The sequence below is a fragment of the Elgaria multicarinata genome, chromosome 3 (assembly GCF_023053635.1).
Source record: "Elgaria multicarinata webbii isolate HBS135686 ecotype San Diego chromosome 3, rElgMul1.1.pri, whole genome shotgun sequence".
NCBI classification, from domain to species: domain Eukaryota; kingdom Metazoa; phylum Chordata; class Lepidosauria; order Squamata; family Anguidae; genus Elgaria; species Elgaria multicarinata.
The window spans coordinates 15,299,065-15,324,284 of NC_086173.1; the positions used below are offsets into that span (position 1 = coordinate 15,299,065).

Here is a 25,220-nt window from a genome sequence, read left to right on the forward strand (position 1 = left end):
TCTCTCTCTCTCTCCCCCCTCTCCCTTTCTCAATTTCTTCTCCTTTCCCTCCCCTTTGTCCAGTCTCTCCTATGGCCTGGCCTGGGCGGCGGAGGGCGGCAGGCACAGGAAGGTCCAGCGGGTTATGGCCGGTTCCGGGTCGTCCCGGTTCCTCTACCAGTTGCCAGCCTCGGTCATGTGCAAGTTCTATGAGCTCATGGACGCGCTGGGCCGGGCCGAGTGGGAGCGGTTCGGTGAGTAGCGGAGGTCGGCAGCCGGGCGAGGCGGGGTGGGGTGGGCGCCCCGGATGGCGAAGCAGGGGTCGGCGACGGAAGAGCAGCCGCGCTCCACTAGGAGAGGGTCTCCAGGGTACAATCCAGCGTGAGTCCTACTTAGAGTAGACCCGCTGCAATGAATGGGGCTTCAGTTACTCATGACTAGCTGAAATCCCATTCATTCAAGTTGGATCTTACCCCCTAACTTTTCAATTAAAAGGAACTTCTCTCTTCCCTAAATGAAAACAACAACAACAGGGGGTGGCCAGAACCAGGAGTGGGTTTTTGTACTGAGCTCAGACAGCACAATTCAGGTCCTGAAAACAAATTCCGGAGGTGAGCAATGTGCTCAGAAGTACTCCACTTCCCCCCTCTTTCATTCCCCAGTGTGTGCTTAAGCGACTTGGCTCTAGCTGGTAGATCTTGGAGATTTAGTAAATATCAAAGCAAATCCTCCAACAGACCCAAAGTAGATTCCGCAAGCCTGAAGTCTGCCCGCGCCTGTAATTAGGGTGACCATATGGAAAAAAGAACAGGACTCCTGTATCTTTAACAGTTGCATAGAAAAGGGAATTTATGGAAAACCTGGTGAAATTTCCTCTTCATCACAACAGTTAAAGCTGCAGGAGCTGTACTAGAGAGATCAGATACAAAAGAGGGCAGGGCACCTGCAGCTTTAACTGTGGTGATGAAGAGGAAATTTCACCAGGTTCTCCATATCTACAAATGACATCTGCTGAAATTCCCTTTTCTATGCAACTGTTAAAGATACAGGAGCCCTGTCTTCCTTTTCATATGGTCACTCTACTGGAATACAGTGTAGTACAGATTCCTTCATGTGGACCAGTTGCCCTGCTTGATGCTTTTTCAGTTTTTCCATTTCTTTCCCACATCAAATCTAAATTACAATAATAACAACAACAACAGATCTGTTTTCCTTCTCCTTTCAATCAGTGTCTATGGGTGAAATGGAATAGTAGTTGTGGTGTTTATGTGCCGCTTATGGTAAGCACTGCCTAGGGAATTTATACTTTAAAAAAAAGGCAGAAAAAAGACCATTGACACAGCAGGGGAGAGAGAAAGAAGAGTTAGAACGGAATGGGAGAGTGGGAAAAGGGTGAAAGTAATGTATCATTCATTTTATATAGCTCTGCACTTCTATAAAAATGGACATAAAGAGATGTATGGAATTTTTAAATCCTTTGGAGAAAGTGGCTGGAGTCAGTTCTTTCTCACTTGCTGGCCATCTGAAATTGATGGGTAATATTATCACAACAAGACAAAAGGAAAGTATTTGTTCCTTCAAGGAGTTAGTTGAACTTGTGGAATTTGAGATACAGTAAGGTGACCATATGAAAAGGAGGACAGGGCTCCTGTATCTTTAACAGTTGCATAGAAAAGGGAATTTCAGCAGGTGTCATTTGTATATATGGAAAACCTGGTGAAATTCCCAACAGTTAAAGGTGCAGGAGCTCTACTAGAGTGACCAGATTTAAAAGAGGGCAGGCCACCTGCAGCTTTAACTGTTGTGATAAAGAGGGAGTTTCACCAGGTTCCCCATATATACAAATGACACCTGCTGAAATTTCCTTTTCAATACAACTGTTAAAGATACAGGAGCCCTGTCCTCCTTTTCATATGGTCACCCTAAGATACAGTGATGGCTCTAAAAAGGGATTATGCATGTTACTAGAGAGGTCTATTGCCTACAATTAACCACTATAGGTGAATGGAGCTTCCCTGTTCAGGGGCAGTGTTCCTTAATACCAGTTGCTGAGTGGGGTGAACAGGGGGAAAGGCTAGCTATTGCCTTCTTGCTCTACTTGTCTCCCCGGAGGTAATCTGCTGGCCACTACCTGTAATTGGATGCCAGACTAAGCGATGCCTTAGTCTGATCTTATGTTCTTATGACCACAATAAAACCAAACAGAAAGTAATGTGATGTTGGCATGACATCATTTCCAAAGGCTGCAGCTCCATCGATTGCCGGCCCTTGAAAGATGCACCTCCAAATGTGCACATGTCCCCTTCATTGAAGTTGTTCTGCATAGACTAAGGATCAGCAGCTAGAGATTCTGGGGCAAATCTGGCCTCCTGAGGGTTCTCTCTCAGACAGTTGTGGCCATGGGACTTTCAAGCAACCCAGTTTAAGGAATACAAGGTGGGGAGCTCACACATCCATCTTTCTCCAATCCCCAGAATGCCCCTCTGGGAAAGTTAATTGCCGATCAGGGGCATAAACGTTTTGCCTCTGTATGCAGCCTGAAGGCCTTTATTGACTCCCTTCCAGTTCACGTTTCCACACACACCCCAGGGTGGAAATCAATTGATGCCAGGATCAGATTTGCAATCCTCACCAATATGGACTAAAAGTAGATGTAGGGGGAGCGTTGAAGATGGAGGAGGGGGTCTTGTGCAAGTTGAGAAATGTGTTCTGATGCCACATCAACAGCAGAGAGGTGAGAAAGCGACTCTTCAAGAAGCAGCAGGGGGCTGGCTGGTAAGTTGGAGGTGGGGACTGGTTGGCCATGCAAATAGTCCCAGGATCAAGAGTCCCTTGACTTGGATGACGATAAGCTGCACAGCTTGGCTCCCGTCAAGCATAACCTGCTGAGTTTCCCCCACCTCCGGACTAGGTGTATTTTTAAAATAACCTACACTAGGGCAGCTGTGCTCTCAGGATCAGCCCAAGATGGTTTGGTAACTAAGGAGGGAGATCCAAATGAGTCCAACCGATAGGCACACAACCTTGGTTAATGAGGCACAGCCCTCCGGGGAATTTCTCCTGTGCTCTTGTTCCGTGGCTGTGGGACTTCCCCTGGCTAATGTCTCTGTGGGCCGCCTCTCCTCTGTTCTGCTTTCTTTAATAGCACTCCCAGTATGCCACTTGGGGAGGCTGATCTCTTGGTGCGGTTTCCTCAGGGCTGGCAGGAGAGATGTAACGCTGTGGAGCGGCCCTTTAAGAGTTTCACTGATTTACCACAGGCCAACCCTTTGCGGGCGGCAGCCTCCTTCGCCGAGTGCGTGAACTTTTTAAAGTGGTTTGAGGAGGTCATAACTCTTAACGCGCCTGAGTAGGATTGTACTGGCAAATCCATCAATATTGTCGATGGGTTGCTGCGTAGTTTTGCATCAAAGAGCCACGTGTGGTTTTGACAGGAAACTCTGGCCAGGTTCATACACTTAAAAAACCCCAGAGGGTCCACCGCCTGTGGTCTCATGAGCAGCTGCTGGTGGCTTTGCAGCTCAAGGGGAATTGGGTGGAGGTGCCAGTTGGTGAACTTGTGCCTTCACATGGGGGGCCTGTCCGTATCGCCACTGCTCCTTGCACAATCACAAGTCTACTTTCGACGGTTGGCAGCTACGCAGATCAGCACCACGTGGAAGTCCTGGTTCGTACAGCTGATGCCTCCTCTCAGTTCCTGCCAGGCCACAAACCTGCTAGAGTTTCCTCCTCCAGATGTTATCATGTGGGGGGGCCCTTTTAAATATACGTGCCAAAGCTCTGTATGCATTCGCATTGAATGAAGGGGAGGCTGTGGCATTCCCTTAGATACTGCCTGGCTCAGGAGCCAACATGAATTTCTGCTTAACGGATTTAGACCGAGGTGGGCAGAAAGAGATCTCTGAATGTTTTGGTCTTCCAATTCCCAGCGTTCCTGACTACTAGCCATGCCGATGGGGGCTTCTCAGAGTTGAAGTCCAAAACATCTGGAGATCTGTGATCTCCCTGCCCCTGCTTTAGACAACTCCATTTGCGGTTTCTTGGAAAGTCAACTAAGCTGAGCTTTCACAATCTAAAGCATGTAGGACAAATTTCTTCTTTGATGATTTCCAAATAAATATTATGGGGCTTTTTACTATAATTTTTCTCTGCCTAGAACCTTAAGATCAAAGCTTAGGAATCTAACTACAATTGCCCTTTTGGGGCTCTTTAATACGGTTGAAATGAAGTGACCCAAATACCTGTGGGAACTGAGAGAGCAGGGCCGCCTAGGATAATTGTGGCATACATTCCGATTGCAGGTTGGAATCTTCTGGAGTATTTATTTCCCCCATGGTGTTTGGGGAATTATTGACAGGGTGGCAGCCGCTGCCGACCTCAATGCAAAGTAGCTGTAAGGTAAGGAGAGAAGAACCACAGGCAAATCTGGTTGGGCTGTTCTTCCTTGTCTAGCGTGGATTTTAGGTCATGTGGAGGATGTTAGCTGAAGTCCTTGGTTAGTCTGCAATCTGCCAGAAAAGTATGACCCAACAGTTCCTGACAGTACAGCCTAAGCTTCAAATCAGGCAGGGCAAGCATGGGGTAAATTGGGAAGTGCTTGTAAACCTGGATTATCAGGCTGGCGTTGCTTTCCAGGTTTGGCGGCTCCTTTTGACCAGGATTTGAACTAAACCAGGGGCTGCAGGACGGCAACATTGATTCACTCCCACTTGAGTCAGATGCCAGTGTGGTGTAGTGGCTAAGGTGTTGGACTGGGACTCGGGAGATCCGGGTTCTAGTCCCCATGGAAACCCACTGGGTGACTTTGGGTCATGTGCAGACTCAAAGCACATGACCCAAACAGACTCTCAGCCCAACCTACCTCACAGGGTTGTTGTGAGGATAACATGGAGAGGAGGAGGATTATGTACGCCGCCTTGGGTTCCTTGGAGGAAAAAAGGTGGCATATAAAAGTAATAAATAGAGCTCCTTAACCCCTCTTTCCCTTGTACGAACAGCAACGGAGATTTGGGCAGAATCCTTTTTCCTTGGCTCACAAAGAAGTATAGGCAACGAAGGTGCATGCAGGAAGAAACCCGGCCAAGCATCCGTTGCTGTAATGAAAGGTGGGGGCATCGCTTACTGATAGAGCACGTGCTTTGCTCTTCCAGGGGAAGAGAATCAAGAAAGCGGCTTTGGCCCAGGTGTTGGCATAGTAGGCTCATCCGGGAACTGGGGCAGCGGTATGAGATTGAGAGAAACGTGCTGCGGGCCCAGATTTTGGAGGCTTCTCGGTCATCGATTGCCTGTCCTTCGTTTGGATCAAAAGTTAGAATCTTGATAGAGATGTGCCATAGTTGTAGAACTGAGAGGCGGCTTAGGACAGGGAAGGGAGAAGTAGAGGGATATTGCTATGTTTCGTTACAATCAGAGAAGGATATGATTCCATCACAGCAGGTGACTTCAGATATGGCACAGTAATTAAGCTGGACGCATGCCCAGGTCTTGGGGGTCGCACCGCCTGACAGCCTTTCTCCCTTGCTCTCCAGCCTCCAGAATTGTCCGAGATGAAGTGGAGCTGCGCCTGTATGAGAAGATGGATGGGCGGACGCGCAACGTCATGTGGGCCTGGATGAATCGTAACGCCTGTGTCGGCGACTTACTTCAGATCCTTGATGACTTGCAGCTTTACCGGGCACGTGATATCATCACCTCATGTGAGCCATCACACACTCGCATGCTCACTCTATCCCCCACCCCCTCGCCGCTTGCTCATATGGATATTGGGCGGTAGCTCTGGAGTAGCCTTCTCGAACCTGGCATCCTCCAGGTGTGCTGGACTACAACTCCCAGTATGCCCAAACCACGGTGGCTGGGAGATGATGGAGGTTGTACTCCAACATCTGAAGGGCGCCGGATTGTTGGGAGGCTGCTGTGGCGGAATGTATGCGATGGGTCTCAAGCCACATTTTCCCCCAGGCTGTCTTCCATTAAGAAAGTTTTCAAAAATGGGATGGAATGCTCCCCTCTTCTTTCCTCCCTCTATAGCAGTGGTTCCCAAAGTGAGCGGTACCACCCCCTTGGGGGCGGTGGGATTGCATAGGGGGGTGTTAAGAGGCAATGGCGTGGCAGGGGGGCGCTAAGAAGCAAAGGGGTGTTAGGGGAGCGCTTGAGGTGGTCTTTTCCGAGAAGCGCCTCTCCAGTAGGTCTTAAGACCCAGAGACATTTTTATGGGAGAAGGTAGTTTGGTCCTAAGCCATATAGGGGAAGAATCCACACATGTATTAATACCGTTTAAGAAGAGTCCTTTTAACGGTGAATTGAAATGTTTCAAAAGCACCAAAATGCTAATGAAGAGACATACCCTGCTTGGCGTGCCACGCCACGCCGGCTGCAAAACAGAGGCGTTCACTCTCTTTTCCTCCCTCCCTCAGCAAGCCTGCGGTGGGTGCTTCCCATTTAGAGGGGCTGTGTGCAGGGGGCACTGGGCAAGAGTTTGTGGAACCAAGGGGGCGGTTACCTGAAAAAGTTTGGGAACCACTGCTCTATAGCCTTCTGTGCTCCACTGCCTATGTCATTAGTCCCAGAATCCTCCTGCCTGCAGAGTTATGGCCTCTGCCTATCAAAATCCTTTCCATCATGACAGCCGGCAATCAACCCACGTGGTTGTTTTATTTATTTATTTATTGTTGTTTTAGAGGCTGGCTGGGGAATGCTGGGAGTTTTTTCTGTCTAAACATGCCTAGAAATGTGCCTCTAGTTGATATCCTTCTGGAGCTTAAGCCCTTTCAGGTGGGCAGTTAAAAAACCTTTATCAAGATCAAATTCTTGCTTAAGCAGTTCCTCCAGATTGTATATATTTGCTGCTGCATTTACTTGGGTGTGTGTCTGTGTGTTTTATGATTTTTCTGTACTCTGGTTTGAGACCTTTTTGTTGAAAAGTGGAGTATAGCATTTTATGTATAAATAGAAAATATTGAGCTGCTTTTCTATAGGGGAAAAAAGCCCTATAGGTATAAAGCAACTTAAACATGCAAAATAAAGAAGATCAGAAGCCAGAAATGTAAAATTTGGAAATGTTAGAGCAAAATTTAAAATGCACCGTTAAAAAATAGAACAACGTATCACCCAATAGTTGAGACTGCTTGTAAGAAATAGTAGTTTTCACCTACTGGTGAAAATAAATGCATGCTATCCCCTGCAGATCTCTCTTGTCATGAGGTGGGTGCCACCCCGGGAAAAATTCCTATTTCATGCTCCCATTGATTTCAGAATTAATAATCATACAGCCTTATAAGCGTTAGAGTCTTTATGAAGGAGACAATGTGCTAAAGCTTTAATTGCTTTGTTTAATTAAACTGGAGAAAGGGTTAACAAAGAAGCAAGGCCAGCCTCATAAAAATAAGGTGCAAAATATATGATTGAACAACTTCCTCCTAAAGCAAGCCCTGTAAGGTTAAATATAAATGGATGTGTAAGCAAACCACTATGAATGAATTTTTGATAGGGGGTGGGGGAGAATTAATGCCTCAAAAGTGGGGGAGACAGAGGCAGAGAGGCTTCTGCTCACTCCTGTGTTCAGGGAAGCAAAAGACTGGACTAACACAGATCTGTGGCTGGTGAATAAGTGGGGAAGGGTGCCTGCCTCTTGCGGTGGAGGGGCGGGGGCAGGAGAGAGGGCCAACACTTCTAAACTCTAAACAGTGTCTACTTTTTGGGACCAACTCCTTTTGACAACCTTGAGAAATTGCTTCTGTTTTATAACGAAAATATGCCAGCACCCTATGTGCATATAAACTCGTCAACACTGGATCTCCCAAAATATGGGAGTGCCAAAGAGGCAGAGCACAGGATGTACACATAGAACATAGGAAGCTGAGTCAGACCCACGGTCCATTTAGCCCTATGTGGTTGACACTGATTGGCAGCGATTCTTCAGGGTTTCAGGCTGGGATTTTTCCAGCCCTACCTGGAGATGCCGGGAATTAAACCTGGAACTTTTGGCATGCTATCGGTGGGGGCTACGGATCTATGCGTGCTCGGAGTCGAGCACTGTCCATCTTCTAAACCCAAACCCACCTGCTTCCTTGCCTGACTTGTTCTTCCTTATCTTATGCTGAGTACATGCATTGGACCATTTCCCAGAGTTTTCAGCACTCCAGTTCTGCCGCTCTAAATTCCTGCGGGCAGCATTCTTAGGCTGTGAAGCAAAGCTGAAGGCAGCTGGGGTGAGCAGTTCAATAGAGGAAAAGGAGGCAAATTGCCATGTCTGTGCATAATATCTCTTGCTCCTATACAATAGACACCTGGGTGGCAATTGAGCCATGGGGACCAGGTAGCAGGCTCCAGCTTTAAAAATACTCCTGGTTCCTGTGCCCATAAACATAGGAAGCTGCCTTATACTGAGTTGGACTGTTGGTCTATCTAAGAACATATGAAGAGCCCTGCTGGATCAGACCTTGGGTCCTTCCAGGCCAGCACACTGTTCACGCAGTGGCCAACCAGCTGTCGACCAGGGACCAACAAAGCAGGACACGGTGCAAAAGCACCTGCCCACCCATGTTCCCCAGCAACTGGTGCACACAGACTTACTGCTTCTGATATTGTATATTTTGATGACTGGCAGCTCAGCAGGGTCTTGGGCAGAGGTCTTTCCCAGCTCTGTTTTTAACCTGTGACCTTCTATATGCAAAACTGGTGCTCTGCCACTGGGCTACGGCTCCTCCCCATGGGGCAATGCTGAGCTCTGCTTCACGGCCTAGATCGCACGTGTGCTGGTATCACTTCTGCATGTTTCTGGAACGCTTTTTGCCTTTCCACAATAACGCTAGGGCAGGGTGGGCAACACCCTCCAGAGGTTTTGGCCTAGCTAGTGGTTAGGGATCCTGGGAGTTCTAGGCCAAAACATCTGAGGGCCCCAAGTGTCCCACCCTTGCACTGAGGGAACAACATGGCAGACCGAGCACCCAAGATGGTACAAAGGAAGGCAATAGGGTGACAGCTCGAGCGCATCCTACATTTGATTGATTTGATTTATTACATTTATATACCGCCCCATAGCCGAAGCTCTCTGGGCGGTTTACAAAAGTTAAAAACAGTGAACATTAAAAAGTATACAAAATTTAAAAAACATAAACAGTATAAAATCAATGGTGTCCATTTAAAAAACAACAGTTCTGGGGTCCGTTAAAAAACAAACAAACTTAGCATTGTTAAATGCCTGGGAGAAGAGAAAAGTCTTGACCTAGCGCCGAAAAGATAACAATGTTGGCACCAGGCGAGCCTCATCAGGGAGATCATTCCATAATTGGGGGGCCACCACTGAAAAGGCCCTCTCCCTAATGCCCTCTCTCTCCATTCTTCTTTTCCTAGGGCATCCACCAGTGCCCTCCGTGAAGCCCTCTGCATTGTCTGTTCATCGTCCAGCCGTTTGCCCTGAGCCCCCTCCTGCCCTGCCTGCCCCAGATCCTGCTGGTAATAACAGTGGCAGCAGGGCCAGGACATTGAAGTGGGAGCCCCACAAGGGAGCCTCCCCGCCTGCATCAGGTAAAGTAATGGCGTTGTGCTTTTTGCAGTTGTGCTTTTAGATCCCCCACTTAACAAAGAGATTTGATCATAGAATCACAGGTCTGAAAAGGGATCGAGCAGGCCAAACATGTTAACCTCCTGTCCCAGAGACATCCAGAGCAGTTTGGAGGAGGATCTTGTCAAGTTGTGCTAAAACCTCTTCTGAGGCCCAGCTAGCATTTTTACTTTTGGGCACAAAGTGAGAACTTAACATTTTGCCCAAGGATATCATTATCATCGCTCAGCCTCCGGAGGCTGCTGGACCATGGAGATGAGGGTGAATTGATGAAGCTGAGTGGGTGGAAAGCAAAACTCAATCTAAACCATAGTCTTCCTGTTGTACAACCACGTGACTCACTTGACCCAGAGAGAAAACAGTGGTTATATGAACTGACCCCACTCAACAACAGTCTTATAAATCCCAGCTGAGTGTTCTGGGCTTCAAGAACTAATTTATGGCTTGCGAAGCATCCTCAAGCCAGACAACACAAAGGGGTACCACAAAATATATATTTATTGCTCCAACAGTATTAGAGAATAACAAAACTCTGCAGTGATAAAACGAGCAAGACACATTACAATACAATTAATTAAGGTGATTAAAAGCATAATAGAAATCGTGGCTAGCATAGTAAAATTAAAGTTTTATTCCTCTCAACCATCCAAGCAATCATTAGTGAAATCTTATAGTTACCTTTCTGGCAGACATGATTGGAAGAGCTTACTTAATCATGCTCAACCAGGTAAAATGTTTTACCTTTTATAACATTCTAACAGTAGCTCAGGTAGTTTATCTTAAACATCTCGAACAGGAACTTCAGGCCTAGTCATAGCTCCTGTACCTAGATTCTGTACTTAACTCTAAGGGGGCATTTTCTTAATGCAGCCAGGCTTTCAGCTCACTTCAAAAGCATCCTTGTGAATGTGCATCTCCTAAATCAATAAGCTTTTTGCTTCCAAGGATCCACCAGACCACCTGAGGTGAGCTCCTGTGCCCCATTTCCTGAAACAATTTTTTTCACTCAAAGTTCACTCAATGGCGTACATAGAATTAGTCACGTCTACAAAATCCAGTAACATTCTTCTCAACCTCACACATTACAATGCATATTCCATCACATCACCAACCATCATTTGGCACAATGTTTGCATTGACCCCAAGTCTGTTTCAGTTTTAGCCTTCATCTGTTGCTGCCATAGCATTTTTATAGGAGGTTTTATGATCCTAGAGCTGTATAACATTTTTAATGGTTGCACTGTTGCTTTTAATTGTGTTTGGGTAGATTATAAAGGTTTCTTCAAATTGCTTTTTGTTGACTTTTATTCAATGTTTGTTCTTGTGAATTGCCTCAAATGATCTGTTTTACAATGATATATAAATCCTAAAAAATTAATAGTGTCTACCGCACTCTTTCATCTGGTTCACATGTAATTAATTTTTGTGAACCGCCCAGAGAGCTTTGGCTATTGGGCGGTATAAAAATGTAATAAATAAATAAATAAATAAATAAGAACCCTGAGTATGGGTTGCTGAATCCTGGGTTGTCGTTACATGAGAAACTGAAACAATGGGTTAACTATGGGTTAACCACAAACAACCCAGGAATAGATCCCATGGTTTGCTTCTGGATTGTGAACTCTGAGTTGTTTAACTGAGTTGTCATCACTGCAAGTGAACTTGAAATTGTAGATTGTTCATAGATTGTTTTGCTAGGTTACAGAGCTGGTGGGGGAACATGGTAAAACCCCAGCTGCTCTACAGACCAGCACTACAGCACCACAAAGGCATTTGTAATACAGGGAGAAAGTGGGTGAATGAGGAGCGAATCAAGCAATCCAGGAAGTGAAAAAACAACCTGCCCCTGGCACGATCGTCTGGCAGACAAATCATAGTTAAAACTCTGAGTAAGGCAACAAGCCATATTCTGGGCTGTTGTTACGTACGAACCAGGTCTTCATTTGTTTAGCCTTGCAAATAAGTTCTCAAATGTTTACTAGACCACATATATGTTTTACCAGCTTACCTATCTATGTAAGTCACTTTGGGCGCATCTACAGCCTGGGGGGAAAAGAACCCATTCTCATCCAGTTTACAAACACTTCCATATTTGCCCACTTGGAGGCAGTTCTTACCTACCTCAGGCAAGTGGCTATTTACAAGCCTCTCTTTGTTGTTGTTGTGTGCCATCATCAATGTGGATTATGCTTTGTTTACTCTGTGAAGAAGTTTGCAATCTAAATTTCAACTGGGGCCTTAGCTAGACCAGGCTATATCCCGGGGCGAACCCCAGGATTGTCCCCAAGTGTCCACATGACGCACAAGGGATCCCAGGATCAGGGAGGGATCATCCCTCCTTTGCCCTGGGATATAGCCCTCCCCTTTGGGCCTGCTTTTTCTGCGGTCCCGGGCTGAGCCCAAGACAGCGGAACATCTGGCCTGTTTCTGCGGCTTGACCCCGCTCCACGCGATTTCCTCAGGAGTGCTGCGCCCATCGGAGTTAGGGTGGGGGGAGTGGGGAAACCAAATTAAATTTTAAAGAAGCACGAGCTTTAATTTTTTTAAAAAATGGCGGGCGCGATGCCTCTCTTCCTGAGGTCATTGCGCCTTACATGTAAACAGGGGCGAGATCTCGCATTAATCCCAACGCTAGGTCTCCCCTCCTCTCCCCTGGACTTTCAGGTAGGTCTAGCTAAGGCCTGGGGGACAAACACAGGAGTGGGCAACTTGTGGCCCTCCAGATGTTTTGGCCTACTCCCATCAACCCTCGCCAAAATAGTCAACGCTAAGCCATGATGGGAATTGTAGGCCAAAACAACTGGAGGGCAACACCCCTGCGCATAGTTAAGAAAGGGTGAACTATGAGCAAGCTTGGTTGGTATGTACTTGAGCTTTGTATTGGGTGGAAAAGAGGATGAAAAGGTGCAGCCAAGACTTCAAGGAACACCTGGGTTTGAGGGAGAAAATCCGGGCAGATTATGGACATATCCTGCTGTTCACCATGTAGATGGATCAGAATATGTTGGACACTGGAGGTTTTACTGCAAGCTGCTCAGTCATCATGTGCTTCATCATTTTATTTTAACTATTGAATATGGAGTTGCCAAACGGGCTGTTCCTGCCTAACATCAGCAACTTTAATTTTCAGAGAAAGTAATGATGAACAAAATAGTCTTAATGTGCAATTTGCCCTTATTAGTTTATTCACACTGTTTTTAAAAGCATATTTACCATATCTCTTTGGTTTGCCTCCTCCCCTGAAATCTAAACAATTCATTTTAAAAAAACAAACCTCTCCTGAAGGCTCATAGTGGTACATTTAAAGTCTGAAATACGAACATATTTAAACTACGTATGTGAGCTTAATGTAATAACTTGTGAAAAACAAGACTATCCCCCAGGTACAGAACTGAAATCCCTGTTTGAACACTAACCCAAAGAAAAAGGTGCCATAAAGCTTCTGTAAGAGAGTTTGGTTCTTAGGCCAATGTACACATTGCATAATTGTTGTGTGACCTTTTTTCATGACTTTTTCCCTCAAACAAAAGCATGTGTGGGTGGTTGGAATCTTGAGGGGAGATTCTGGGAGTGGGTGGAGGAAAGAAAGCGCCTGCTTATTTATTTATTTATTTATTTATTTATTTATTACATTTTTATACCACCCAATAGCCGAAGCTCTCTATTCTTAATCTATTCCCTGCCAGCCCATCCTTCTAGTGAAAAATCCCCTCTCTTCCCCATGGCTTTTTATTTTTTGCCTCAGGAAGAAAAAGATATGGGGAGACTTCCTTCAAGAAAAACTTTGCCGTGGGAGGTGGAGAATCCTGCAACCACACGTAATTTGTGGTGTGGCTTTCAGACGTGTCTCTGAGGGGAAATTCTCTCATTGAACGGTTGAGGTGACCCTCCCACAACACACAAGCCCAGGTGGACTTTGGACAGCAGAGTGGGAGGCAAATCTGACCCATAGGGCATCCTCCATTAGGAAGTATTCTTGTGCAATTCCATCCTCTGCAGAAATGAAGGAGATCTGGGGAAGGGTATACCTGTTCAGGAGAGGCCGGGGCTGAGGCATTCAGGTGTTTTTTTTTTTAAAAAATAATAATTTAGGTTTAAGTACTGAAACGTTTCCGACCAGCCCTGTTGAGAGGAGCAAAACCTGTACCTTTCTCTCTTCAAGACTTGTATGGCTGTGGTGTAGGGTTAACACAGTCGTGTGGGATGGTTGTATGTGTTTCGCATTCAGTTGATCTTTGAGACTGATGGTCCTAGCAGGAGGAAACTCTGCCCTCACTGTAAGGTTTACAGGGGCCCACTTTGAAACGTGTTCTGTAGACTTTTAAGGTGCCACATTGTTTAGTGAGTTCCTGGTGACCAGGGCTGTGTGTGCCCTGCACTTCAGACAATTCATATTCTATGCCAAGGCAACCCAAGTTCTGTGCCAATAAAAACTGAGTTCTACATTTCACATAAGCAATGATTTCTGCTTCTGTTAGTTCTGGGAAGAGACAAAGTGTGAAGCCACTAGAAAACCTGTGTGTGCATACACACACGCATGCAGGCCTTTGACTTCAGGCATTGCCCACATACTTTCAGGTCTATCCTAGCAGCCTTAAACTTGCTTTCTCCATTAAAATGAAAGCAGGAGGTTCTCAGGATGTTGAATTCTGTGCCCACTCTTCCTCCTAAACTAGGGCCTCCCTGCCAAGAACAGGAGGAACCATTTTGGAGTGGGGTAGTGCAGCCCCGCTGCTCATGCCAAATGATCAGGAGTTCCTCGGGATGCAGAGTTCCCTCTTAATATAGCTGCATCAGTGTGGTGCTTCTCCGAGTCTGCTTTGTAACGTTTGTGGCTTTTCAGAATCACATGTGCTGCTTGCTCTCTTTCCCGCTGTCCTGAACGTGTACAGTATTGGGAGGACTGGAAACAGAAGGGCCCATTTTGTTTCTCTACTGTTAGCTTCTTAACATCTTCACCCTGTGGGGAAGAAGATGCGAGGGAGACTGGAGCAGGCAGGCACCATCGGAGCCTGCTTCAGTTGGATCCCCCCCCCCCCACAGGGCTAACATCTTCACCTTGTAGGGAAGAAGGAGCTGTTGGTTTGCCCCTCCATTGGGAGATGAGAGGACAGAGCAGGGCCTTCCCACCAGCCTAAACAGTCTCCTTAATTTCTTTTTATTTTCTCCCTCTTCCCTCCCCATCCACTTTTCCTTATGTGTCACGTCTTTTTTTTAGAATGTAAGCCTGAGGGTAGGGACTGTCTTCTTTATTGATACATTGTAAGCCGCTCCGAGAGCCTTTTGGCTGAGGTGCGGGATAAAAATACTCTAAATAAATAAATAAAAATAAAAATAACTGCATTCCCGCTTCGTTCCCCTGCAAACAGAGTCCTCCGGTCCTCCGCTATCTTTGCCAGACCCACCTCCCAGCAGCCATTGCAGCAGCAGTACCACGAGCCATCTGCCATTGCCTCCTGCCTCCCTAAATGAACAGGTATGGATCTAATCCTGTTGGCTGACACTACAGTGGGTCTTTGAATGAGGCCAGGGATTTCAGAGGAGGAGAGATGTAGGAAACCCTAGGTGAAGCTGTTGGCTGGGCTACTGATTTATGGCAGTTACATGTAGATTGGATGGTTAGTCCTTCGTGGGATCCTCAGCCTTAAAGTATTTTTTGTTTTAGAACGTTTCTAGTCCTCATGGTTTGTGAAGCTACATTTTGCCTAGTTATGTGAAGCAGGTGATGGTCTCTCAAAGGTTCAGGGTCTGAATCTTTTTGTGCCATGCGTCGCGACCCCTTGTTCATTCCTCAGTCATCTTCTCCTACCGTTTAGTTTTCTCCTGTACCATTCCTCTTGCCATTTTTTTTGATGGTGCTTCTTCCTATTTCTCCTTGCTTGAGGTTGCTGATGGCTTTGCTCTGGGCCCCCTCCTGTTAGTTCTTCTTTTTCGTTGTCTTCCTCTTCCTCTTGTTCCTGTTATCCACTCTGGTTATCCTCATGCTGGAACTCTTCTATGACTGTTTACGTGGTTGTTGAAAATCTTGTCTTTGGATTTCTCTCCAGATTTTTGGGGGGTGTATGTGTGTTGTGGTCAGACGTGGTCAGTAGCAAGAGTACAAGGCGATACAAGCAAAAGCGCTCTTGTCATGGGGCTCATGGGAGTTGAGGCATGCCTGCTGAAGTGGCACGGTGGTGCCCTTTTGAACTATTTACCTTCTCTCTCCCCATTCCCAATCCAGGGCCTTGACTCTCTGACCCCAACCTGTCCTTTCATGTGGCGACTGGAGGAGCTGCGCCAGGCCACAGATAACTTCTCAGAGCACCTACAGATTGGTGAAGGAGGCTTCGGCTGTGTCTACCAGGCCCGACTGCGCAACACGGCCTACGCTGTCAAACGGCTCAAAGAGGTATTTCCCGGTGGCCACGGGAGAGCGGGGGTGGAGCTCCAGCTTGCAAGCTTTCCCATTTCACTTTGTGTTCCCTTTCACACTCTTCTTGCCCCCCTTCCCAACCGGTCCATGGCTTGATAGCAGCCATAAGGTCCCAGGTTCATTTCTTGGCATCGATCTCCTAGCAACAGGGCCAAGCAAGAGCTCTGCTTGAGTTCCAGCTCACATCAGCCCCAGCTAGCCAGGCCTGTGGAGAGGGGTGAGGGGAGTTGTAGTTCCGTTCCCTGCCCCAGGCTAGTAGGACCCTCAGTATGACTCGACTTCCTGTTCTCCACATGTCTTTGTGCTTGGTTCTGAGGTGGTGGTGGGTGATTCAATTCTACTTTTTCATTGTACCCAGAATGCACTGCTCTTCAGCCTCCCAACTCAACCCTGTTCTCTTGAGGAGAGATGTATTCCTGCTGTTGAATTTACAGACCCTCTTTTCTTTCTTCTCTCTCTCTCTCTCTCTCTGACTTAACAGGAAGCAGAACTGGATTGGAATATAATAAAGAACAGCTTTGTCACAGAGGTGGAGAAACTTTCTCGGTGAGAACCAAGGGCTATGCTTGGGAAGGTTTTTGGGGATGGAGCTGGAACCCCAGGGGCTGGGAGACTGCGTGAGGGGTTTTGCCTAAACGTGATGAAGCATAGCGGGTTGGGCTGGAGCATCTGTTCCTTCACACGGCCCCTCCTGTACCCCAGGTTCCGCCATCCCAACATCGTAGAGTTTGCCGGCTACTGTGCTGAACAGGGATACTTCTGCCTTGTCTACGTCTTCCTTCCTAAGGGCTCTTTGGAGGACCATTTGCATAGACAGGTACCCAACTCAACTTCTATTCATTTTCCTCTTTCTTTCTTTCTTTCTTTCTTTCTTTCTTTCTTTCTTTCTTTCTTTCTTAATGGTTTTTTGAAAAAATAGGGCCTCCAGCAACTGCCCTGTACTCTGAGCTGCTTGTTTTGTTCCTCAGCCTGGTCCCTGCCTCTCCTGGGCCCAGCGGCTCCATGTGGCAGTGGGAGCTGCCAGAGCCATTCAGTTCCTGCACAGCGACTCTCCCAGCCTCATCCACGGGGACGTCAAGAGGTGAGAGGACGAGGAGGGAAAACATCTCCCAGGGCGGGATGGGATGATAACTGTGTGTGTGTGTGCACTCCTATTCTGCAAAGCCCTAGGCAAAGTGATACTAGACCATGATACTTGAGTGCAGAATTCAGCCTTCTGGGGGTGGGGGGTGGGAAACGAGCTGTGAAGGTATGTTTCGACATATGTGGGCAGTGCCTGCTGAAATTGCAGAAGCCAGCAGAGTCTGTATGAGACTTCTCAGCACTGGGGGGTTTCAGCGCTCTGCACGACTCCTTTCCACTCCTCACGACTAGCAAAGCTAGAATGAATTCAGCCGGGTAAGAGAAATTCTGCAGACTTTCTCCATCTGCAGAATTTATGCAGGTTTCTGAATTTGGATTGCCTCAGTGCAGGATTCTAATTTCGTTGCGTTTTCAGCGCAATGTCCTTGCAAGGGGTGCTTTGTCCTTACCTGTTGCTTTGGAGGGAAAGGAGTGAGAGGAAATTCTTCCATGTAAGTGGGGCCATTGCAAAGGGCCTGCCTTGCTACCTGGGAATCTAGAGTCCTCCTTGTAAATGGATTCCATCTAAACTGGCCTTCCCCAACCTGCCTTCCTCCAGATACGTTGGACTGTAACTCCCATAACTCTCCAGCCAGCATGGCCAATGGGAGAGGAATTCTGGGTGTTTAAGTCCAAACCATCTGGAGATCTCCTTTCCACCTACCCTATTTTTAAAGGCTGATAATTCTGTGACTTTGGAAGGGTCTTTCTCCGACTGAGAGAATACAAACGGAGAAGAAGCAGGGAAGCTGAAAGTAGTGATGGCTTGGCCAGGCAGAACGCAACCTTTGGCTTAACTCCCATGCGTGGCATTTTCTGGGGGGAAATGTCATCTGTTATCTCACACATTAAGCTAGAGCAAGGGAACTTGCTAGGCACATTTCAGCCATTAAAATGTACATGCCCTTCTTCCAAAAGTAGCCCAGCTTCCACCACCCCATCCAGTGTGAGGGCCAGGAAAGATATAAAATGGCTTCTTACAGTAACTTTAACCCTGTGTTCCATGGAAGCCCTGGGGTTCCTCTCACTAATGCCATTTGCCCACCACTACCAATCTTCCCCCTTCCTTGTGTGCAGCCGCAGGGGAGAGCGTTATGTCTGGGTTTGCCCAGTTGGTTCATGCTGGGCAACAGTGAGGACCAATTGGCCTGACCAGCGCGCTGCATCAATTTATTCATTTTGCACGCGTTTATATTTCGCCTTCATGGAGGAGAAGGCTATCAATGGCTACTAGTCCTGATGGCTATGTGTTACTTCCGGTATCAGAGGCAGTATGCCTAAGCACACCAGTTGATGGGGAAGAGGGTGCTGTTGCACCCATGTGCTGCTTGTGGGTTTCCCATGGGCACTGTGTGAACAGAGTGCCGGACTAAATGGACCCTTCGTCTGATCCAGCAGGGCTCTTCTGATGTTCTTACGTTCAACATGGAACTCCAGAACGTGTATAGATGACTTCCCAAGTGTTCCCTCTTCTAGGCACTGACCAGGACCAGACCTGTTTAGCTTCAGCAAGGTGGATGCTCCATGTGCCCTGGGACCCTAAATTGATGTGGCTGGCCTAGAATAGGTTCCAAAATGGTCTGCAGTGCACTGTGCTATTTTGGCTGGTGTTTTGGAGCTCTTTAACAGAGGTGTCAACTTGGGAAGAGTTCCCTGGTGGATAATTTAAAAGCCAGTGAATTTGCAGACATGACAAGTTGAATTTTCTTTTTTAACCTTGTTCTGTAAGTGACTTGATGTCTGGAGCCGTGCAACTTAGTAGTTAGCATGGTGCAAACAGTAGTTCAGAGAAGGATCATTGCTACAAATAGCCTCTTCCATCAGAAGGGTCTTTGGCTCATTATTCATGAAGCTCTATGAATCTCTGGATGCCTTGAATTCTCCTGTCCTCCTTAGCAAATATAAAAAACTTTGGAACTCTGCTGTATTTTGGAATATGGCTGCCCAATAAGAAATCTAGTCCTCAGAAGTCCATGAAGGTGATAACCTTGCATATCCACTTATCACCACAAGAGCAGTCAGGGCTATGATTCCACAAATGCCCAGAATGCACTACTAGACACAGAGATCAGCTTTGCAAGGAACTTGGCTTTTGTTTTTCAAACACCAGGGTTCTAGCCCCTCTGGGTTATAAAGGTATGTTTGAAGGTGTTTGGGCAATGCTTGGTCCAATGTTAGGAGTCAGCGCAATTGCTGGATTAAAATGTCCATGATCAGAGGCAGGGCTCGGGTGCCCTGTCTTCTATCCCCTTGCCTCTCCTTTTTACTTTCAAGAGTGTTTGAAAATTGATTGAAACTATCAAGAGCAGGTGGTGCAGAATCCAGTCTTCCTAGCCGCAGAATTTGAATGGCTTTTTGGTGCAGAATGCACAGTAACAAGATGAAGAGTACAGACACCTCATTCCACACAGACAATCTTGATGAGATTTATTTTAGGGACAGGGGCATGGTAGGTTGTGTATAGGGACTGGATGTAATCCTTCCTTTCTCCCCTACCACTTGCAGCTCGAACATCCTCTTGGATGTGGCACTCAACCCACGGCTGGCAGACTTTGGGTTGGCCCGGTTCATCCGCCGACCAAAGCAAGGAGGGATGAGCAGCTCACTGGGCCGGACCCAGACTGTGCGGGGCACTCTGGCCTACCTACCCCCTGAGTACGTCCGGACTGGGACGCTTTCTACTGCTATTGATGTTTTCAGCTTTGGTGTGGTAAGTAACGTGAACGTGGGTGGGGGCACCACAAAGGCTGCTTGATGAGGACAAAATATTTACATAGAAGAGAAGTTCATCGCATTGTTTAACTGATATTCTTTTTCCTTCCTGTCCGTTTTCTCAAAAGCCAGATTGAAATTATACACACACACACGCTCACACTCACAAAATCTCTGTCTGTGTCTCTCTCTTCATCTAGGTCCGCCTCTTCTTTGTCCCCTGAGCACCCTTCCCACAGTGGAGGGAGGTCGTCCCAGGGAGAATGTGATAAGTTGGGAAAGCATATGATCAGTTTGAAAAGCTGTTGAAATAATTCAGTGCTGAGTTAAGATTCAGAGCTTTGGAGGGTTTATTATCTTGAGGCAACACTCAAAGCCACTAACTGTAACAGGGTGTGTCAGTTACGCCCTCATTCCTCTTACTGGCTCATTCAGAGGCAGAAAATACAATCTAGGAAGGTGCAACTAGTAGCCAAGCCCACCTCACCGCCAACCCACACACATCATGTCGTAAGTGTCCTACTTTTGTGTTGTCCCTTCGCTGCTTGGGATCTTTAATCCCCTCCTCTATGGCAGGAACAAAGTCTTTAGGGAGAGCTATTTCTGCCGCTATGTCAGGGTTCATCAGTTTGTGGCCCCCCAGCTTACAATTCCCATCAGGTCTAGTCAGCATAGCCAATTTCGGGGGCTGATGGGAGTTATAGGCCAGAAGATCTGGAAGACCACAAGTTGCTCACTTTAGCTATTCCATGTGTGAAGCTAAACAAATGGAAGTGAGCCCTTAAGGTTTCAAGTAATGTCATCTGTACATCTTGAAGAGAAATTCACAGGGTATTCCACTGAGGAGCCAAAATCTGTTTTCTGGGTTTACCCAAATTGTAGACATAATTTCCTTGTTTTCACCATTTTGCCCATTATATTTGGATCCAAGAGGAAAACTCTATTGCATATTCTGCCTCAGTATTTGGATCAACACCACAAGATACTGTGATTGAGCTTCTAACGGATAATCAGTTTTATATGGTCTACATGGTGGCATTCTTTGCTATAGTGGCAAGATATCGCATTTACAGTTTTAAAACAAATCCTGTTATTGACTGAACTGGATTAACATCAGTAGTGATTCTGACTGATAATGATTTTTTATGACTTTATTTTAATAATAATAAATTTTCTGAATTTTATTTATTTATTTAATTTGTCGTATTTATATACCGCCAAATATAATAGAATCTCTCAGCGGTTCACAACATTAAAATACAATATTAAAAACACAGTATTAAAACACAGCATTAAAATGCTGCATAAAACCACTTCCAATTACAATAAAGGAGCAGTAAAATGGAGTGGCATAATTAGTTTACTTATTTTTTATTTTTATTTATTTAAGGATTTTTATGCCGCCATTCAGCCAAAAAAGGCTCTCACAGCGGCTTACAAAAGTATTTCTTGACAGTCCCTGCCCACAGGCTTACAATCTAAAAGACATGACACAAAAGGAAAGGGGATTGGGAGGGAGGAGGAGGAGGGGGAAAAGGAAAGCAAACTCAGGCACTACAATCTTAGTTGGAAAGTTCAGCAGTTGCAGTTGACAGCAGGAGGGAGGGGGCTCTCAGCTGGAGCTGGACCCAGGCACGGTGGAGAGGTGCCTGGCTGCTGCTTCCTCCCTCACTGGTGGAGTTCTCGGGAGGAGAGGATCGGGTTTGCGTGGGGTCGAGCGAGTGGGCAGAGCAGATGCTGTTGGCCCTTCAGCCCTTACGCAGCTCAGAATTCAGACAGTGTTCACATCTGGATGCTGGCTGGCAACTGATAAAGCAAATTGGACTTTTGCAGGGAGCCTAATCACACAGTGGGATCCTGCGATTGGGTCACATGGGCCGGCTGACTTGGAGTGTGGAGGAAGGTTCCCCTCTTCAGTGGCCCTCTTCTGTGTGCTCTCCTTTTCCTCCTTCATTATGCATTCCACCATTTTGAAACACCGTCCCTCTTCATCCCACAGGTGCTATTGGAACTCTTGACTGGAAGACAGCCCATGGAGGTGGATTCACATGGACGTAGCAAGTACTTGGTGAGAAGCTCGCCAGTCCCTCTTCCTCCCCCACGCCCATCGCTGCTCGCTTCTGAACGGGCAGTTTGTTCCTTTCTGACACCGGTCAACCCTGCTGCCGCTACACCCGTGCCAGCTTCCCCGCCTACTGTTTTTCTGATGGGTTGTCCACCTCTCTGCCTTCAGAAGGATCTGCTAAGTGAAGAGGAGGAGGAGCAGGGAGTCCAGCTGCGCTCTGCCACCACGATGTCCGGTTCCTCCCAGGCAGCCCAGCTTGGCACTCATCTCTACCAAAAGCACGTGGACCCATGGGCCGGGCCTTGTCCAGAGCAGCTGGGCGCAACACTAGGCAGGCTGGCTTGCCGGTGCCTCCACCAACGAGCCAAGCAGCGCCCTCCGATGGCTGAGGTAGGCGGGTGAAGGTGGGACCTGGATTCTTTAGGTCTTTTCTCTGAGCGCAGCACTAAGCTTCGACTCGCTGAGTTGAAATTCTGCTGCGCCAAAGCCTTGGGCAAATGACTGTCATGGGCCTCTGTTTCCCTTATGTGAAATGGGAATAAATAAAAATATGCACAGCACATCCGTGTATATCTGTGGTGTGATGAGGTGTTGTTGTGTATAACATTTTCTCAGTCCATTCCCCATTCACATAAGCTATTCACGCTACTTGTGTATAGACCAACACTTCAATAGTGCTGCCTGCCCCTCTCTGGAATGCCTACCTACCAACGGAACACAGTCCCATCTCTCCTTAGGCCTCGAATGCTGTCAGTTTCCACAACCTCTTAGCAATTGGAATGTCTATAAACATTCCACAACAGCTGACCCAATAACTTGCACTTACCACAGCTTCCACCATCCCCTTCTCTCTCAATTTTCTCTGATTTGTGGTGTGCAGTTTGGCCAAACCACTGTTCCTCTGGAAATCTTTAATTTGATCCTTTACCTCTCTCATCTAAACCACAACTAAGTGCCCTACCGGATCACCCAAAGATGGCTTTGATTTTGCAGATGGGAATCCCACCCCTTGGACTGTCAGAAATGAAAGTCTGGAAGAGTACTTTTGTGCTGGCTTTTGGGAAGGTCTAGACTGAACAAGGGCGGTGGCTTTTCAGCTACTTTCAGTCTGACTGGATTTTAGTCTGTGTGATTGGAAATATGAACATCTGTCCAAGCCTGGGGGGTGGGCCATGAGATTTAAACAAGCGGGGTGACCACAGATGCTCATGGTGGGGCAGGGGAAGAAAGGAGACACTCCACCCACATGCCCTTCCATAGCACCTGTGATCAGAGAGATTTAATAATTGATGCTGCTACTACAAAAGAGATCAGCCCCAGGGTATGCAACCAGAGATGAATCATAGAATAGCGGAGTTGGAAGGGTCCTACAAGGCCATCGAGTCCAACCCCCTGCTCAATGCAGGAATCCATCCTAAAGCATCCCTGACAGACGGTTGACCAGCTGTCTTTTGAAGGCCTCTAGTGTGGGAGAGCCCACAACCTCCCTAGGTAATTGGTTCCATTGTCATACTGCTCTAACAGTCAGGAAGTTTTTCCTGATGTCCAGCTGGAAACTGGCTTCTTTTAACTTGAGCCCGTTATTCAAGGGGGTGAGGTATGTGGGGGAACTAGAGGGGGGAAAGCATTATTTTATTATTTTCCTTCCTGTTCCCCCACCCCCAGGCCGTCACACCTCTAGGTATAGCAGCAGCAAGTCCTTCTGGCCATGTGTTCCATGGAGCTGACTGATATATACGGCACTACTCTTAAACCACTTGCCACCTTCTGCCAAATTATTTTGAGCCTTTATTGCACCCACTCCTGCTGCTTTATGCCGTGTTACATTTGCCACCGTCTTCATGCGTGGTGGCTTTTCTTTCAAAAAAATCCTGTATAATGACTGAAAGGAAACCTGGTCAAGTCAGCACGTTCACAGTATAATCTGCTGCCTTTCTGCTGTTAGCAGTAGCAGGCATTGGCCTAAGAGTAAGGCTGGCTGTGGGGTGGACAGTAATTCTCAAAAAGGGAATGGGGCTGTTTAGCCACAGCGTCCTTTATTAGGAATTCTGGGAGAATGACTGTGCCGTCTTTTCATTGGCTATGACCTTATTGGTAGGAAACTCAAGAACTCACAGCTCTTCCTGTTCTGCAGGTGTACCAAGAGCTGGAGAGTCTACAGCTATCTCTGTATGGGGAGTCTTCTGCCTTTTTTCTACCCCTGGGGCAACTGCACACTCCACAGGAGAACTCGTACCCCCCCAGGCCTCCCAACCAGCCTGAGGAAAGCGATGAAAGCCTGGAGCGCAGCTTGGAGCTGTTGAGCTACAGAAGTGTGCCCAGAGGGAATGCCTCTGTAGGCCAACTAGGTAAGATGCTCTGCTGGGCACCTTCTCCCCACACACCCACCTCACCTCACTCTTTCCTTAGCCTCTTCCAGGTAGGTTTGGCTCATTGATCAAACACATACTGGCATATGATGGTCAAGTATTTTAAAGCATGAACAAAGTCCATGGAAGCTTCTGGTCGTTACAAACAAAACCTTGGTTAGCTGTTATGGAACAAGGACATTTTAATTCTTAATTAATGTGATTGGATAACAAACATATGGGAACCTTAACGGTATTCAAACAATTGAACAGTCGTCCTTAGTGTTTATTTGGAACCCTAGGGGTGGTCCCAACTGTTCCAAAGTTTGCCCAGTCAGTGCTTAAAAAATCATAAAAAGCCAAAGGACAAGAGTTCAGTTTTTAAACACGGTTGCGACTCCAGAGTTAGGGCCACCTGCTTCTAAAATATGTGCATGCAAGTGCCATGTGCCCAGTTATGCCAAGCTGGCCTGCTTTTCCTCCTGCTTTTTGCTGTCAGATAAAAAGACTGGTGCCATTAAACAGGCAGGTCACCAACTGCATAAATGGCTTTGGGGAATATTAGATGGTAAACAAATCGGATACAGAAGGTGGCCTGTTTTACATGCAGAACGTCCCAGACTCAGTCTCTAGCCTCTCCACGTAAGGCAGGGAAGGACTCTTGTCTGAAACCCTGGAGAGCCACGGCCAGTTAGTGTAGAGTCAGTGGTCTTCACCACCGTTTCACAATTGTCGCCTAGGGTATTTTGTAGATACTGAATTTTGTAGGGTATTTTGTAGGGATGTAATAATAATAATAATAATAATAATAATAATAGCAGCAGCAGCCCAACATGGTGGCAACAGCTTTACCGTGACCCATCTGGACTGATCTCGCAACCCACTTTTGGGTCACAACCCACCAGTTGAAAACCACTGGTGTAGATGATATTGGGCTTGGTGGAGTAGTGGTTTGACTTGTTATTGGGGAGCGTCCTGTGTACAAAGGAAGTCACTTTTCTGGCATCTGAACTTTAC

At 46.9% G+C, this 25,220-nt stretch overlaps 1 protein-coding gene across 2 annotated transcripts in view; it reads left to right on the forward strand.

Moving 5' to 3' along the window:
* IRAK1 (interleukin 1 receptor associated kinase 1) overlaps window positions 1-25,220 on the forward strand; it is a 31,330-nt gene continuing 6,110 nt past the window's right edge. For both annotated transcript variants that reach the window (XM_063119340.1, XM_063119341.1), the window contains exons 1-12: window positions 1-233; window positions 5,508-5,675; window positions 9,331-9,504; window positions 14,911-15,017; window positions 15,765-15,932; window positions 16,438-16,502; window positions 16,659-16,773; window positions 16,925-17,037; window positions 19,584-19,788; window positions 21,790-21,858; window positions 22,024-22,245; window positions 23,990-24,203. In XM_063119340.1, coding sequence (XP_062975410.1) covers window positions 125-233; window positions 5,508-5,675; window positions 9,331-9,504; window positions 14,911-15,017; window positions 15,765-15,932; window positions 16,438-16,502; window positions 16,659-16,773; window positions 16,925-17,037; window positions 19,584-19,788; window positions 21,790-21,858; window positions 22,024-22,245; window positions 23,990-24,203 — 1,729 coding nt within the window. In that variant the 5' untranslated portion in view covers window positions 1-124. The remainder of the gene's footprint in view (window positions 234-5,507; window positions 5,676-9,330; window positions 9,505-14,910; window positions 15,018-15,764; window positions 15,933-16,437; window positions 16,503-16,658; window positions 16,774-16,924; window positions 17,038-19,583; window positions 19,789-21,789; window positions 21,859-22,023; window positions 22,246-23,989; window positions 24,204-25,220) is intronic.